General features: G+C 39.7%; 1 protein-coding gene across 1 annotated transcript in view; it reads left to right on the top strand.

Annotated features, from left to right (window-relative positions):
- Nucleotides 1-14,453, top strand: part of tacr1a (tachykinin receptor 1a) — a 37,529-nt gene extending 23,076 nt beyond the window's left edge. Inside the window, exons 3-5 of the mRNA XM_066657354.1 lie at nucleotides 9,593-9,743; nucleotides 11,440-11,636; nucleotides 13,904-14,453. Coding sequence (XP_066513451.1) covers nucleotides 9,593-9,743; nucleotides 11,440-11,636; nucleotides 13,904-14,216 — 661 coding nt within the window. The 3' untranslated portion in view covers nucleotides 14,217-14,453. The remainder of the gene's footprint in view (nucleotides 1-9,592; nucleotides 9,744-11,439; nucleotides 11,637-13,903) is intronic.
- The last annotated feature ends 1,725 nt before the right edge of the window (nucleotides 14,454-16,178 follow it).

The following is a 16,178-nucleotide window of genomic DNA, read 5'->3' as shown; positions in this document are numbered from 1 at the left end:
GCTCAACACTCTTGGAGGGGAACACTAACCCATAACAGTTACGCCAGCAGGATGCTGACTGATGAGAAGAGAAGGAGAGCCTTCATACCTACCCAGAGGGAGTGATGTGAATATTTGCAGAGATTTTTTGCCAAGTTAATTGTTATTAACCTTCCCCAACAGAGTTGTTTGCTCACCTCTGTTTAGTATGTAATTCCTACAGGAGATTTGGGATGTGCCTTCAGTGTGAATCACATACAGTTTCTCACGCTGAGCTCTAACTCCCTTCCCGACATGGTTGTACACATGTTCAGCAGACAGAGCAAAGTGGCGCCTCTCTCCACAGCCTTTCAGAGAGGTTTGTTCACCCTCAGGCGGAAAGAACAAAGCGCTATCGACGCCTCAGGAGAAGTTACTCATACCCCATGTCTCTGAAGAACAGAACAGTCTGTGCTGAACAATCTGAAAGCCTTGCCTGCGGTCAACCAGAGCACAATTCCACCTGCAGAGCTCATCCACAATCAGCAGCACAGCCACAATCACCCTGATCACGTCAGAACAACTCAGACATTTATTATTTTTCTGATAAAGTCTGGCACATCTGGGTATCTGACCCAGGGTTCCTTGTGGATATGAAAAACACAGCTTTAGTCTGGCCTGCAAATTCGGTTGAAATCTGAATACAGTAGCTGCAGAATATTCAGTCACAAGGCTGACCAAAACCATTAACACCAAGTTTTAAATCTTACAGAAACAAGAACAGAAGAAAATATCTGGCAGTTACATAGCTCAAAGTCTGACCCGAACCCACAAAATTTGCCATAATGCTCTCAGTTTTCAACTCTCCACTATCATCCAGAGACAAAAACAAAACATTACTTAAACCAAATGCTATGTGACCGTGGTAAAACTGACAGGTCTCATCAGATCATTAGTATTTTCACAAAGAGGAGCATAATATATGGATATTTTCCTGGTTTACACTGAAGTATAGCTGGGATTATTGTCTCATTGAAGTTAGCATCCTCCTATGAAAGCATAGAAGACACAACTAAGTAACAAACTGCAGGTTTTAATAGAAGCTCTGGTGGACTTAAAAATTCTTGTAGACAGCTTAATCTACTGTTGTCATGGTAGCCTCACGGATATGGCTGGACCTCAGTGCAACTGCACAACTGATCTAAGCACAAGAATTATTCATTAAATTATTCCCAAGCATGACGTGTGTTTGGAGAATCATTTAAAGCGCAGCTGTGCAGTGGGTACTACAGGTCTCAGGTCAGGTGCTTATACAGGTTTGGTCAAATATGAATCTGAATGATGGGTATAAATAGATCATCATAAAAAATACCCATAATAGCTTGCATTGTCTGACACACAGACACACACACACAAACCCAGGGTGTGTGTTTCTGGACTGGAGCTCATAAGTTTTGATTGCTGGCCAGTATTATGCACAGGGCACAGTGTCCAGCAATCAAATGGGGGAAGAGAGAGAGAGAGGAGGGTGGGACCTACAGAGATAGATTAAAGCATAGCAAGCATACAAGAAGTAGAGCACCTTTTAAAGAGAAGAGAAAATCAAGCCCCACTCTTGCTTCAGGATGTGAAGTTATTGAGTAGCACTGAGGAAAGGAAACTGATAAAAAAATGAACATTTGCTCAGCATCACTGAAAGTGACGTTCAATTTTGAGAATCTCAAAATGAAACAGACACCTAAGACCGAAGTTTTGTAATCTTTGAAGTTTGAATAAAATTATGTTATTAAGCAAAGGTATGGACACGGTAAATTCAGCCAGACAGTGTTCAGACATGTTTTTCTTTGTTTGGGTCAGTGTGGGCAGTGTGTGCGATTTCACTGAAGCATGTGACCTCATATCAGTCTCAATCTGAGAAGTCACTACACACACACGCACACATACTGGTTTGTTATTCAGTCTTCCTCAAAAAAAAAATAATAATAGAGGGACACCTGTAAGATTAAATTGAATTACAAAAGTGTATGTGTTTGTTATAATCTTACTCACTCTCTCACTTGCAATGGCAGGCAAGAACTGAGAGCTTTGCAGATCTCAGTGTACTTTGAGCATTCTCTCTCTCTTTTCCACATTGTCTCTCATTTCTACTTTCTCTGTTATCTTTCTGTCTCTCTGTGTTCCCTGTCTTTTTCTTCCCTTCTCTATTACCTGTTCTCTCTCTCTCTCTCTCTCTCTCTCTCTCTCTCTCTCTCTCTCTCTCTGTGTCTGTCATCTTCATCATATGTCTTTATACTCCATGTAACTGTCACCTTCTCTATCACTTACGTGTTCTCTCATTCTCCCCTCTGTTCCTCTCTATTTCTCGGTCTCTGCTCTTGTGCACCTATCTTGCTGTTTCACACCTTTCTTTTCAATTCTTCATATGTCTACTCACTGTTCTTTCTCATCATTTTCTGCTCTTTGCCTCTTCTTTTCTTGTACTCCCTTTTCTCTGTATTTAATGCTTCCCTTTCTTCTTTTTCTTCCTTATTCTCTCTCTCACACACTCGATTTCCACACACTACTGCTCACATGGAACAGAGACTAGAGGTGTGTGTGTAGTTAGTTATGGAGCACATATATAATATTGTAATACTGTTTTGAATGGACTGATATATATGTAATATAGATATATAGTGTGTGTTCAATGAAAAGTCAGTTTAACTACATATTACAGTGGGTTGGGAGTTCCATATCCTTTCAGATTTAGTGTTGCCTTCTCACAGTGGAAGGATGAACATAAATATTTGTGGATTTGTTCAGATCTGTAATGTCCAGCTTGATTATCTCAGAAACACCCCACAATGAGCTTTATGTGTTGTTAATCTGATGGGTGACATTTTTATGCAAGTGGATTAAGATACAATAATTATATAATTGAAGGAAGTAACAGTGTAAATTTCCATTATATTAACAGCATGACCAAATGCACTGCTGCTAATGAGGGATTCCATATTGTAATATTTCATGGCCATAACACAGTAAATCCTAGCAAAAGACTGTAGTAGAACACTTCCATTCCCTTCATATCTTTTACCAGCAATAACCCATGTCATTGCTTGAGTGTTCTGTCATGTCTATGTAAAGCATAATATGTTATTTAATTTTCTTGAGAAAATTAATTACATCATATAAAACAAAACTTTTACTCAGGAGAACAAAACTTATGAGAATAGCATAAATATCTTGAAATCTCATGAAAAGAGTTCTGTTATTTGGAGAGTGCAGCCCTTGTCTTGTTCCCATAATGTAATAAAAGACCAGGAGAAATGTATTTCATTATCTGAAGAAAAGAGCTCTCACTATAACATAATTATGAGAGAAGTTGCAGTACCCTTGTCACCTTTATTATGACAGATTTACACTGTCTCCACACATGTGGACACACCCCTTAACAATAATAATGTATTGTCTGGACACAGACAGTTAATTGTGCATTCACACTGTGTATGAGCTCCATAAAAATAGGATGCTCTTCTGTATCTGAACTTAGGCCTAATGCCACCATGTTCAATGCCTAGGTCCCCTGCATTAGTTTGTGGATTAGTGGAACTGTTCTGTGGACTGACAGAGCTCCATCCGATGCTTTTGATCTGGAGTGCTAGAACTAATCATCCAACATCTGTACCTGACCTCACTGATGATGTGGCTACCATCAGATTCATACAGCAATGTTCCAATGTCTAGTAAAGACTCCTCATGGGAGTAGAGGCTGTTACTACTGCAGGAGGAGAACAAGTGCCCAAACTGAAATCATTCATTTTGGATTAAGGGAAAACTACATTGCAATTTTTTCAAGAGAAGGTGACAGCAGCAAAACATGCATAGTTCAAAATAGAAGAAAACCTGTGGGCAAAATCCCTGCTGTGGCTTTTGTGAGTATGTTACCTTACCCTCTACTGTACTGTATCAATTCAAATTATTCAAATGAATGATTTCTCCACACACATAACTACATTTTCCTTTACCCTCCGTATGAGGTAGATAACATTCTCAGGAGAAAGAAAGCATTGGCTAACAGGTTTTAAATGTTAGGCTGAATAACACTAAATAACCTACATCGTTAAGACAAAAGGTTGTGGGACTGTGTCCAGAACGACTAAAGAAGATTGGACAGAAGTCCCATAAAACCCTTGGGCTTAAGTGCCTTTGGATGGCATCCCAAGTTCTAAATAACAAATCAATAAATCACAAAGTAATAATACCACTGTTGTGTTTGTAGGGGTTTGTAGTGGCACTAAAAAAGGATTCAGGATCACAGCATACATTTTAACAGCGTGTTTTAACCATATACCTGGTGCCTGTATGTTGTACCTTTAATCATATTAAAATATGTCCACGCAGGTCCAGTGTCAGAATGCAGAATATTAGAACTGCATTTCTTGAAGTGGTGAGACACCATCCAATACCTTGGGGATGAGCTGAAATGATCCAGAAGAAATCATCCAGCATCAGTCCCTCAACTCACTAATGCTCTTGTCACCCATCACATGCTCACAGCATTCATTCAACATATTAAATCTTAAGCATTCCCACAAGAGTATAGGTTACAACTGCTGCAAAGAGGGAAGTAACACCTTATTGATGCCCTTGTAATCAAGTACTCCTCACTGCAGAGACAGAAATCCACTGGGTGGAGTCAGATCACATCCAGCTCCGCCCACGTCCAACTTTTTCCTTTATGGAAGGTTAGGTTAGGGTAAGGGTTAGTTAGTACTGGGAGGAGCTAGTTTAATCTAATCCAATGAAAACACAATAAGGGAGGAGCTGGATCACTATGGATTTCTGTTTCTGCAGCTCTGGCCTTCTCCTTGTAATCTGAAGAAAAGATGGATGACCATAATTATTAGGCCTTACAAAAAGCTTTGGTCTGATCCTAAACCTAACCCCAGGTGGTCTTTGGTCTCTGTGTACTGTAACTTTAAATGTTACCATAGCTGTCACCTGTATTTGTTTATACAACCGGCGTTATCTGCGCAAGTGTGCATTATCCCTCTTTGAAAGCTAATAATTGTTCTTATTAATTTTCACTGGTGTTTGACAATCACAAGAGAGCAAAAGCTCTCCACCGTCCTGCTGTCTAAACACAGCAGCGGGTTAGTAACTTGGAGAGCTCTGGCTTTCTCAAACAAAGCAGCCGGGTGTTTAGTCTGCAAGTGGGGAAACTAGACAGGAAATTTGATGGCCTTCCACCACTGACCGCTGGGAGGCTTTCCACTCTTCCTCTCATCGTGTCTTCCTCTCGGCCAGGATGTTCAGTAACTGGAGGAGTCTGTCTAGCGCTATGAATTGAACCATTTGTGGGCACATATGGCTTTTTAATTCCATGTCGCAATTACCCTTGTGGCTTCCAGTAAAAGGAGAGATCAATTAGCCTTGATTACAGAGCCATATTTTGGTAAAGAAGCCCAGTGAAAGAGATCAGGTTTTGGAAGCCCAGGGCTTGTTTTGACTGGCTGTCTGGAAACCCGCATGATAAATCTATCAACGTTTTCTTTGTGCGTGAGAGTTCAGGAGTGTGATTGGCCTAGAGATGGACAGATGATTGCTTAATGTTTTGCCAATTTTTAGCTTTAATCAACAATGTTTTAATCAACAGCTCAGCAGGTGATTTCTTTCTGATCCCAGTTGTTCTCAGTCTCTGATTATAGATAATTGCTGGGGAAATGAACTGGAAGTCCTCAGCTGGATGGGGCCAAACAAAATGGGAGCCATTTCCCTGTAGAGCTCCTTTGTAACATATCGATGGGGTGCCATCTCTTTCCCGTTTCCACAGAACACATAAGCCCCTAATGTCTCTGTGTACCACCTGTGTCACCATGCAAACTGAGATTAGCTGAGGTTTCATGAAGTCATTTGAAGATTTTCCACTTCACACTAGGGAATCCACGGATGGTACCTGTTATTGGACACCCACTGGTTTCCTACTCATCATAGGACTTTCCTGTGGTCATGGGTTTAATTCCAGATAGACACAGGTGTGGAGAATTTAGAATATCAGATCATGACACAAACACATATCTGGGTGTTTGAATCCCGTTTTTCAGCACAGTGCCATTGTTTGATAGCTATCTAACTACACAGTTACGTTTTGAAAAAATGTGTCATCAGTGAATAAAATGGGGAGAAATTTTACTGAACTGAGCTGAATTGAATTAATTCTTCTTATTATGTCCCTGAGGGGCAGTTTTTCATTGAGCATTTAAAGATTACAAGACAACACATACATACATATTCATGAATATAATTAAGCAATGTCACATAAGAGAGAGTGCTGTTACATCCAATATCAGCACTACTGTGATTATCTTTGGCACTCTGCCTGCATATTCAGTTTAACAGCAGGACCTTTTGTGTGATATTGCTTTTATACACGCACCATTAATTAGTTAAACATAATAAGTCACCACAGATTATGATTTGTTTTAATGTATTAGTCTTCACCCACACAAAATGTTCAACAACTGGACTGGTGTCAAACAACATTTTCCTGCCCACTGGCTTGCTGCAGCATGTAGGTCTAATTATGGCAGGTCAGCTACTTTGCTTCATATGCATATCGTCACTGTCCAATTAAAGACATGTACGTCCCAAAATAAATATTAAAAGATTTTATTCCAAGTAATTTTGGAGCATTTCCATTGTTTCTTTGATCATTGATCATTTCAATGGTTCATTGATCAGTCACTTCACCACAACCACAAATATAAACTAAAAATCCACAAAAATGGAGATACATTCTTTAAACTGGACAGATGTATATATTGTTTCCTATCTCAGTTGTAATGTTGCCAGTCAGCCATAGTTGTGAAAATTCGCTTCAGTAAAAAATCCAGTTATGCATGGTCTCAGTTTTTAGCCCAATCTCTGTCTAGATCTACATGGTGTAGATTCCACAGACTCAGCAATACAGGATCTGGGTTTGTTTTGGAAAAGAGGGCCAGTGTAGTCGGTTAATCAGTGTGTGAGTTTTGGCCTTTGAGTGTGTGGTCTTGGTTTGGACCTAGAGTCTCGACAGCTGTGAGAGGAGTCTCTTCACTTGACAGTGGGGGTCTCCATCAATGCAGAGCAGACAGGATTCACTCCACAGAGACTAACAACAACAGTAGTGTTTTCAAAGAGGGTTTAGTGGGTTTTAATGGGCAGGAATGTAACGGAAGAATGAATTTCCAGTCTTTCAGACTCAGTTCTCAGCAAAGTACTGGAGTTTCAGCTGAAGATGTGGAGATGTTGTTGAAATTGAAGTTGTATTGATGTCCCTTTAGATTAATTGCAAGAAATAATGAAACTTTACTTTTAAGATAAATTGAAAATGTATTGATGTCACATTGACTCAAGGCTTCTCAGTGTGAGTAGAAGAGCATGTACATACATTTCATAATGACTTGAATTTAGTTAAAATTTCAATTAAATAAAATAATCTACAGTTGTAATTTGCCGAACTCAGAGACCCCCCATATTATTTTAATTTCCAGAGGAATTAATTGGAAGTCATTCGTTTCAGTGTCATGAGTTTGGAAAATCATATATATTTAATACACATTTATATACACAATACACATAGTATTTACTTTATCTCAACTTCAGCTCTTATACAGAAAGTTCTTTCCGATTTTTGAATGATATCTGCAGAGACTCCCCTAATGTTAAGTTTTTTTGGTTGCCTTTTCTGTTTCTCATGATTCTGATTCTCACAGATTCACATTCACATTTAACACTAGGTCTTGTTCTGGTTCTAGGTTCTCTGCATCTTTTGATATATTTATAAAAATGTATTAACTGTTTTGAAAGGAAATAAAGAAAGATGAAAATATAAAGTCAGGGACAGTTGCGCATCTGTTGCTGCAGCTTTGTTGGTTGTCCTCTAACTCTAATATTGTAACTGGCTGGATATTTTTGGTTGGTTGACTATTCTCAGTCCAGCAGTGACACCGAGAGGTTAAAAACTCCAATAATACTGCTGTGTCTGATCCATTCATGTCAGCAAAACACAAACTATCACACCATCACCACTTCAGTGTTACTGCAGCATGGTGATCGATCCATTCATTGATTATCTGTAAGCGCTTATCCAATTCAGGGTCTCGGTGGGTCCAGAGCCTGCCTGGAATCATTGGGCGCAAGGCAGGAATACACCCTGGAGGGGGCACCAGTCCTTCACAGGGCAACACAGACTCACACACACCTACAGACACTTTTTGAGTCGCCAATCCACCTACCAACGTGTGTTTTTGGATTGTGGGAGGAAACAGGAGCACCTGGAAGAAACCCACGCGGACACGGGGAGAACACACCAACTCCTCACAGAGCAGGAATCGAACCCACAACCTCCAGGTCCCTGGAGCTGTGTGACTGCGACACTACCTGCTGCACCACCTTTTGGCTGTGATCAGAGAATAGCAGGGTGAAAGGGGTTGTTACAAAATATGCAGAACAAAAGATGGACTACTGTCTGTAATTGTACAGGTACAAAATTCAACTACATGATAAATGAAAGCTGAATAAAAACTTTAAAATATATTAGAGATAAATTTCCTAAATTACAAAATATTCCCTTTTAAAGTTATTCTGACATTAACAGATGGACGATGATATGTATTACATAATTCTATATTACAATAAACAAAAATGAAAATATTAAATTTGATAAGAGCTGGGATAGAGCTGTGAGATATATCACAGTTGTTTGGTGCTAATCTGACCCTGGAGTTTGTAAAAAGGTGAACTACTCCAAGGTGATTGAAACTCTGTGAGAGCAGGTTATTCAGATAAAGGCAAGAGAGCTGATCTTTTCAGCCATCGCAGAAGATGGTCATTTCAAAAGTATTTTCTAGAGCACTGAGGCTTTACAATGACACTGATTCATTCAAGCAAACAAATTAGCTGGTCAGTTACAGAAGGCAAATACATTCAAGAACAAGGATATTGTTTGAGGGAGGGTAAAAGATTGGAGAAAGTCTGAAACCAAAGTGTGTTAAGTAGTCAGTTAAAGGGCGAAGTTCATGATTGTAATAAAAAAACACTTCTTTTTATAAAATGCAAATGAGGTTTTTCTCACCATTTGCTAGCTTTCCAGTCTGTTTGCATGCTAGAAACTGGTCTAATAAGTTTTTACGAAGCCCCAGTGTCTGTAAATGAGTAACAAAACAAACCAGCTCGGGAGAACACACCAAACTGCTCACAGACAGTCACCTGGAGCATGACTCGAACCCACAGCCTCCAGGTCCCTGGAGCTGTGTGACTGCGACACCTACCTGCTGCACCACCGTGCTGTCCACTGGAAAAAGTGTGGAACAAAACAAAAGCAGAGCAGATGTATTGCAATCATTCAAAGTGAGGGAAATCTAGGCATCCTAATGGATTCTGAAAGCTGGTTTCCTATTTTGTAATATTGGATTTTTCAAATAATAAATTATGCTTCACTTACATACATACATTTCTTCAATTCAGGGTAGGATTACTTTAAACAGAGACAAGAAGTGGCTAAATATTTATACGCCAATCTTTGTTTTATATACTCTCTCTCTCTCACTCTCTCTCTCTCTCTCTCTCTCTCTCTCTCTCTCTCTCTCTCTCTCTCTCTCTCTCTCTGTAGTTACTATGTATGTGTGGTGATTCTGATCTATTTCCTGCCTCTGATGGTGATGGGTTGGGCATATCTTGTTGTGGGCCTCAATCTCTGGGCTGGTGAAATCCCTGGAGACTCGTCTGGACGCTACCAGGAGCAGCTTGCCGCTAAACGCAAGGTCTGTAGTACATGCACACACATGCACAAACATGATACTGTTCATGGTAATCACATAGGAAAAAAAATAATCTGAATTGATTGGGTTCATATATGTACATTGAAATATCAAAGGTACAGTGGTGAAGTAAGGGGGGAGCTGGAGAGCACTGGGGGTAAACCACTATTTTGATTGTTTTAGGGTATATTTTAGGGGGTTTAATGTTGTTGTCTGGGGGTCGGCGTGTTGGGTATGTTATGTGTGTGTGTGTGTGTGTGTGTGTGTGTGTTTGGATCTGGTGGGTACTGAGAGGTGTAGGTTTTGGGGGGGTTTTGAGAAGGATGTCTCGTTGCTTCTCTTGCTACACATCAAACTAAAATGACTGTTTATTCCTTTGCTTCCTTTTTTCCCTTGTGCTCTTTTAAGATTTTTATAGAGGTTGCTTAAAACACAGTAATGGCTCAGTCTCATTAACTGGCCTCTGGTGACATAACTGTATTACAAAATGTGTTCTTAAAGAATCCATATAATATTTTTTACATTTTGTTTTCTATGAAGTGCAAATCACATGAGATGAATAATCATTTGTAGTGTAGTCTCTGGATTAACCCATTTTATTCCATGCACAGGGATACTGATTATTCTCATTCCAGGCCCAGTCTAAGCCTTAAACACTGTAATGACAGGCCCACAGGGTCAGGGTCAGAATTTAAAAAATAAAAATCTGGAATTCCAAGTGATGAAATATTTCCTAAGAAACACTTTCTCTCTCTCTCTCTTTGATAAATCTCTTCTTTGAGAGCAGTCTCCCTTTTTGTGTGTCAAAATCTTTGTAATATACTCACATAAATTCATTCAGAAGTTCAGCATCTATCAAGCATAGAAGTCTGTGTTCTTTTACTTTTTTTTTTTTTTTTGGTATGCACTGTTAAATCAGACATCCTCAGAGAATTCTAACAAACTAGTGAGGATTAAGGCTGGCAAATGCTTTTTTGAGATATGTGATGACAATAAACACTTTTTAAACCCCTGCTAATGCTATGCGATAGGAGCTCAAAATGGTTGGAGGACACTAATGGCCCCATTCTATTTCATTGGCTAACAGATGATGGTGGAGAAGGAACATACTGTCTGTTCAAGGAGAGATATAATTATGATCTCTTAAACTCCAAAAGGAGAAAAAAGGCCCGGTGCTAAGTTAGATAGACCAGACAAGAAAAAAGGATAAATATGATAAATCTCTTTTGTTTCCCTAAAGAGCCTTCACCACTATTTTGGGATTTCAGTTTTTTGTAGTGTTGAGGACATATGCACAAATAAATTAATTTAAAACAAATAAAACCAGAAACAACACAATCAAATAAACAATAAAAAATAAACAAGAGCAGGACACAAAACAAACAAACTAAAAGTTCACAAAACTGGACAAAAACAAATAGAAAACAACCATGAACCAGTGTGGGTAGAAACAAACATTGACACATACAAGACCAGACAAAGTAACACATTAAACAAGGGGTTATATACACATATGACCACAGACAAGGAACACATGGGAAAGATAACAAGAAGGCAGGAACACAAAGGAAGCACAGCTGTAAACACAAATGATCGTTTACTGCCAGCTAGAATTCACTTTCCTATAACAGTGCACTATATCGTGAGCATCAGAAGTCTGACTCTCAGAGGTTCTGACCCTCTTTTCCCTGTTGTGTAGGTGGTGAAGATGATGATTGTGGTGGTCTGCACATTTGCATTCTGCTGGCTGCCGTACCACGTCTACTTTCTTCTCCATGAGTTCTTCCCCACGCTCTTTGAAAAGCCCTTCATCCAGCAAGTGTACCTGGCCGTCATGTGGCTTGCCATGAGCTCCACCATGTACAATCCCATCATCTACTGCTGCCTCAATGACAGGTATAAGCACACACTGCAAGCAAATACAGATAACCTGTCAAAGACCACCCTTAGTAAAGTATTTTACCAGTTGAAATGGTTTGCAAGTACATGGTACTTCAGGAAGAACATATCTTTGCTGTCCAATTAATCTCCTAAATAGTAACTTTATAGGAGAAGGAAAAAACCTTTAACTTTCAATGGAGTTCAATGTAAAAAACATTAGGACTGGAAGGTTGCAGGCTCATTCCCCATAACCAACAGGAACATCCACTGCTTAAGCAAGACACCTAACCCTCAAGCCAGCAGCTGGCCAGTGGGGCCAAGCTGCTTTCTTCCGAGGAATGGCGCTGTGGCGAATATATTTGGAATGAGTTAGAGTGCAAGAACTAATCATGCAACATTACATGACCTTAGTAATGCTCTTGTGGCTGCCATCAAATCCTCACTGACATGTTCCAACAGGTATAGTAAAGCCTTCCCAAAAGATAAGAGTCTGTTACTGCAGCACAGAAATAAAGGTAGCTGTAGAAAACCTGCTCAGCAGAAAAAAAGGACAGAAAACAGTGTGTTCTCTGCCTTTTTTCCTTTTCCTATCTATCTCTCTCTCTCTCTACCTCCACTTTTCATGTAGGGTTTAACACTCATTGTCATCAGCTCTTTTTCCCTGCACACTCCAAAACTCTCAAACAGCCTCTCATCTCTCTCACACACTCTTTCACACTTTTTTCCTCACCTCCACTTTTCATCAGGCACATCTGTCCTTCATATCATCACTTATATCTCAGGAAAACTATCTTTAGACAAGAAAAAATACGGTCACTATCTGTTTTTAATCCTTTAATTTGTAGATGTATTATTATTATTATTATTATTATTATTATTATTATTAAAAAACACACACACACACACAATTCCAAACTCTTTGGCATTGCAAGTGAAATGCCAGCAGAATCTGAAAGCAGTCATTCATCATTTGTCTTTAATCTAGGTCTTCCTTCATGAAGATCAATTCCAACTACATAATCTTATAACATATATAAACGTACTATACTTTATCGTTATTCCAATAAGCAGCAGTTATTATAAAGACATCTTTAATCATTTTTACCATAGAAAGTGCTAAGGCTATGCTTGTTGGAATCAGCCATATAGATATTTAATACAGGTTTATGCCACATGAGCTCATCATGCTTGAAGGAGAACATACAACTTGCATTATGCTATGCTAGTGATGTGAGATAATAAAGTGGGCAAGCAAGCTTGATGATCTTGAATGGGTGTAGCACATTTGGAGCTCTCAGGAGCCTAGAGTTGTTGTTAATTACTGACAATAATATGGTGTGTGGCAGTGGTTCCTTAAGTGGGTGGCAGGTCCCAGTTGGGGAGATGGAGCCATTGCAGGATGTCAAAGCAAGGCAAATATATGAGATACATAATCTGTGTCACTTGTAATAATTCCACGGTAAATGTGATTAGTCCTTTATTTTGTTACATTCAGTAAGGGAGTTCTGTATATATTGCAAGTCTGTACGTGTGTGTCAGAGTAGAGCTGGGTCAAGAATGTTCTCATCTACAAAAGGGGCACTGCAGAAAAAGTTTGGGAACCACTGGTGTATGGCAAGGGCATCACGGTGGCGCAGCAGGTAGAGTCACTATCACACAGCTCCAAGGACCTGGAGGTTTTGGGTTCAAGTCCTGCTCCGGGTGACTGTCTGTGAGGAGTTTGGTGTGTTCGCCCTGTGTCTGTGTGGGTTTCCTCCGGGTGCTCCGGTTTCCTCCTACAATCCAAAAACACACATTGGATTGGCGACTCAAAAGTGTCCATAGGTGTGAATGTGTGTGTGTGTGTTGCCCTGTGAAGGACTGGTGCCCCCTAGGCGGGGGGGCCTTGTGCCCTATGATTCTAGGTAGACTCTGGACCCTGAACTGGATAGGTGGTTGCAGATAATGAATGAATGAATGAATGGTGTATGGCAAGATTCAGCTCAGTTTGTTGATTTCCTTGCTCAAACACACCTGATTCAACCTGTCTTTATTGCCAGAATTAGTGGGAGTGTTTGAACAGGGAGATCACAAAAAGTGCTGGAAACACACCCTCCATGATTTGATACCAAGAGCCTTGGTAAATAGCATGAGATTGGGGAAAAGAAGTGGTTGGTCCAATTTAGACAATCTGAAAGACAGCTGGCATTTTCAGATTGTACAAATAACAAAAGTATTGACCTATACTTACACATAGTGTTAAGTTACTTTTTCCTTCAAAAATGTATAAATCTTTTTCATAGATTTCGTGCTGGGTTCAAGCAAGCTTTTCGCTGGTGCCCCTGTGTGACTGTCAACTCATATGAAGGCCTGGAGCTGAAGTCCACTCGCTACCTGCAGACTCAGACCAGCGTCTACAAAGCCAGCCGCATGGAGACATCCGTCTCGGCCATTTTGCCCCCTGCTGAGGATGGTGCCAAGGCCAGCACCAGGAGGAGCTCACCCATTCACAGTCCCTCAGTGGAGCTCACATCCAATGGCTCCTCATCAAGAAGCATGTCCAAGACCGTGTCTGAGACCTCAAGCTTCTACTGCAGTAACCACCTGCCTGCCTAGAAGATAAAGCTGGAGAAACAGAAGATGGAGTACTATGTCAACATGTATTGGTAGAATTCTTGGATCTTTTCATCTCTACGCACTTGTTATCATTGTATAATCTCTGGCGAGGACCATTATTTGTGCTTGTATGTCTGAGAGTGTGTGATCACAACTGCATTCTCATGAGGCTAGTGTCCTTCACCATTCTCCGAAAGCCTTATTCAGACATATCCCGAGAAGACTGACCAATTTTTCCTCACCATAGTCACAGTCCAGCCTTGAAACGACTGACAATGGAAGTCCCTATGGTACCAGATATGACCCAAGACCTTGAAAAACGAGCCAGTGATATGAGTATTGTAAAGATACAGATTTGGTCAAAACTTGGGGGACCTGCCACAATGTAGTACAGTTTACATTTATTTGCATGTGAGGAATGTGTATACCATGCCGTATGTAAACACACAGCCTCTCCCCTCTGTGTAAATGTGTGTATGTGGGTGAATGTGTTTCTTTTGTAGCATGGCAAATGGCAGTATCACAAAAGGTTTCCTCTACCGTTTAGCAGAGATCATATCAGCTGTCAGTTTGTATTTTTTTTCTTCATTAGAAAACAACATTGCATGAACATTTCACCAAAAAAAGCATCTAAACTTTAAAGCTGTGACATTCAGTTACTTTAACTTTGTTGATCTACTAAAAAGAAAACATATATAATCATTTAATAAGTTACATAATTACTTACGTTGTTTCTTTTTTATATTTTTGTACCTATAGGTCCAAATCTCTACTCCAAATGTATGTATAAATGTTTTTTTCATTCCATAAAATATGAAAGCAAACTCACTTTTTAACTGATTCATATCTCAATTAAATGTCACAATTACAACACAGATGTAGTATAAAAGTTTAGAATCTGTGATTCTAACATCATTTCCATGGTAGTTTCAGTGGCAAATCAGTGAAATTGAACACAATATTTATTAAGGTATTCCTCTCAGAATTTGGTTCAAAATGACATACAAAATAAAAAACAATATGAAAGGATTTTTCAGGAAGTCATTGCTCCAAATCCCCAGTACCACTGCCACAAATTCAGACTATTCAGATGCCAAGAAAGGAGGAGTTATCAAAGGCTTTTCAAGATGTGCCTGGAAATCTAAATAGTCAGTGATGAAACATTTGGATGCCTAGCAGGATTCTGGTGCCAAACTACGATAATGAACTTCAGTGGCTGAGAAACACTAACAGCTCATATATAAGAATGGCAAAGGCTTGTGGCTTTGGCTTTTGTTGTTGCTACTTCAGTCCCTCAAATGTTGTGAATAGCTGTGTTTGTCATTCTGACTCAATTTGCTTTTTGAACTCATTGCCACCTCCCTGTAGCCCCCATGCGCCCATTCTCAGAGCGAGCATTCAGACACTGTTAAATTTAGCTCCGGAGTCAGCTGACCCCCTGCTGAGTTTGTTTTGCCCCCCCCATGGTGGGGAAGGTTTAGTTGTTGTTGTTGGGTGGAGTTGGCAGTGAAGGATAAAATGTTGAGGGAGGGCTGAGGGGTTTTAAAAAGAGATGGGTACAGCACCTGTTACTTTAGATTACAGACAGCCGGTATGCGACAGTGGTGTCAGTTTTCTGTTCTAAGGGATCAAGCTGTCCTGGTCCACTTGAGACATGCTGGCACATTGGACACTATTCACACATACTGACCAAGTCATGAATTGTGCTTCTTTCCATGTGTATTTGAATGTGAAACACATCATTAAATTATACAATCAATCATTTGTCAATAATAAAAAGTAGGCAGGTTTGTGCAACTTTACAAGTTTTTTTTTTTTAATATTTAAAAGTGTAAGAAAGTACTATATTTCTTAAGTGTACAGCTTTTACAGATGTGTAGATGACTGAAAATTCTGAGAAAGTGGTGTCTAAACCTCAAGTACATTACATGAGTGGGCACAGTACCCATTAATATCACATTA

This window comes from Hoplias malabaricus, chromosome Y, assembly GCF_029633855.1.
Source record: "Hoplias malabaricus isolate fHopMal1 chromosome Y, fHopMal1.hap1, whole genome shotgun sequence".
Lineage (NCBI taxonomy): Eukaryota > Metazoa > Chordata > Actinopteri > Characiformes > Erythrinidae > Hoplias > Hoplias malabaricus.
This window is presented reverse-complemented; position numbering and strand designations above follow the sequence as displayed.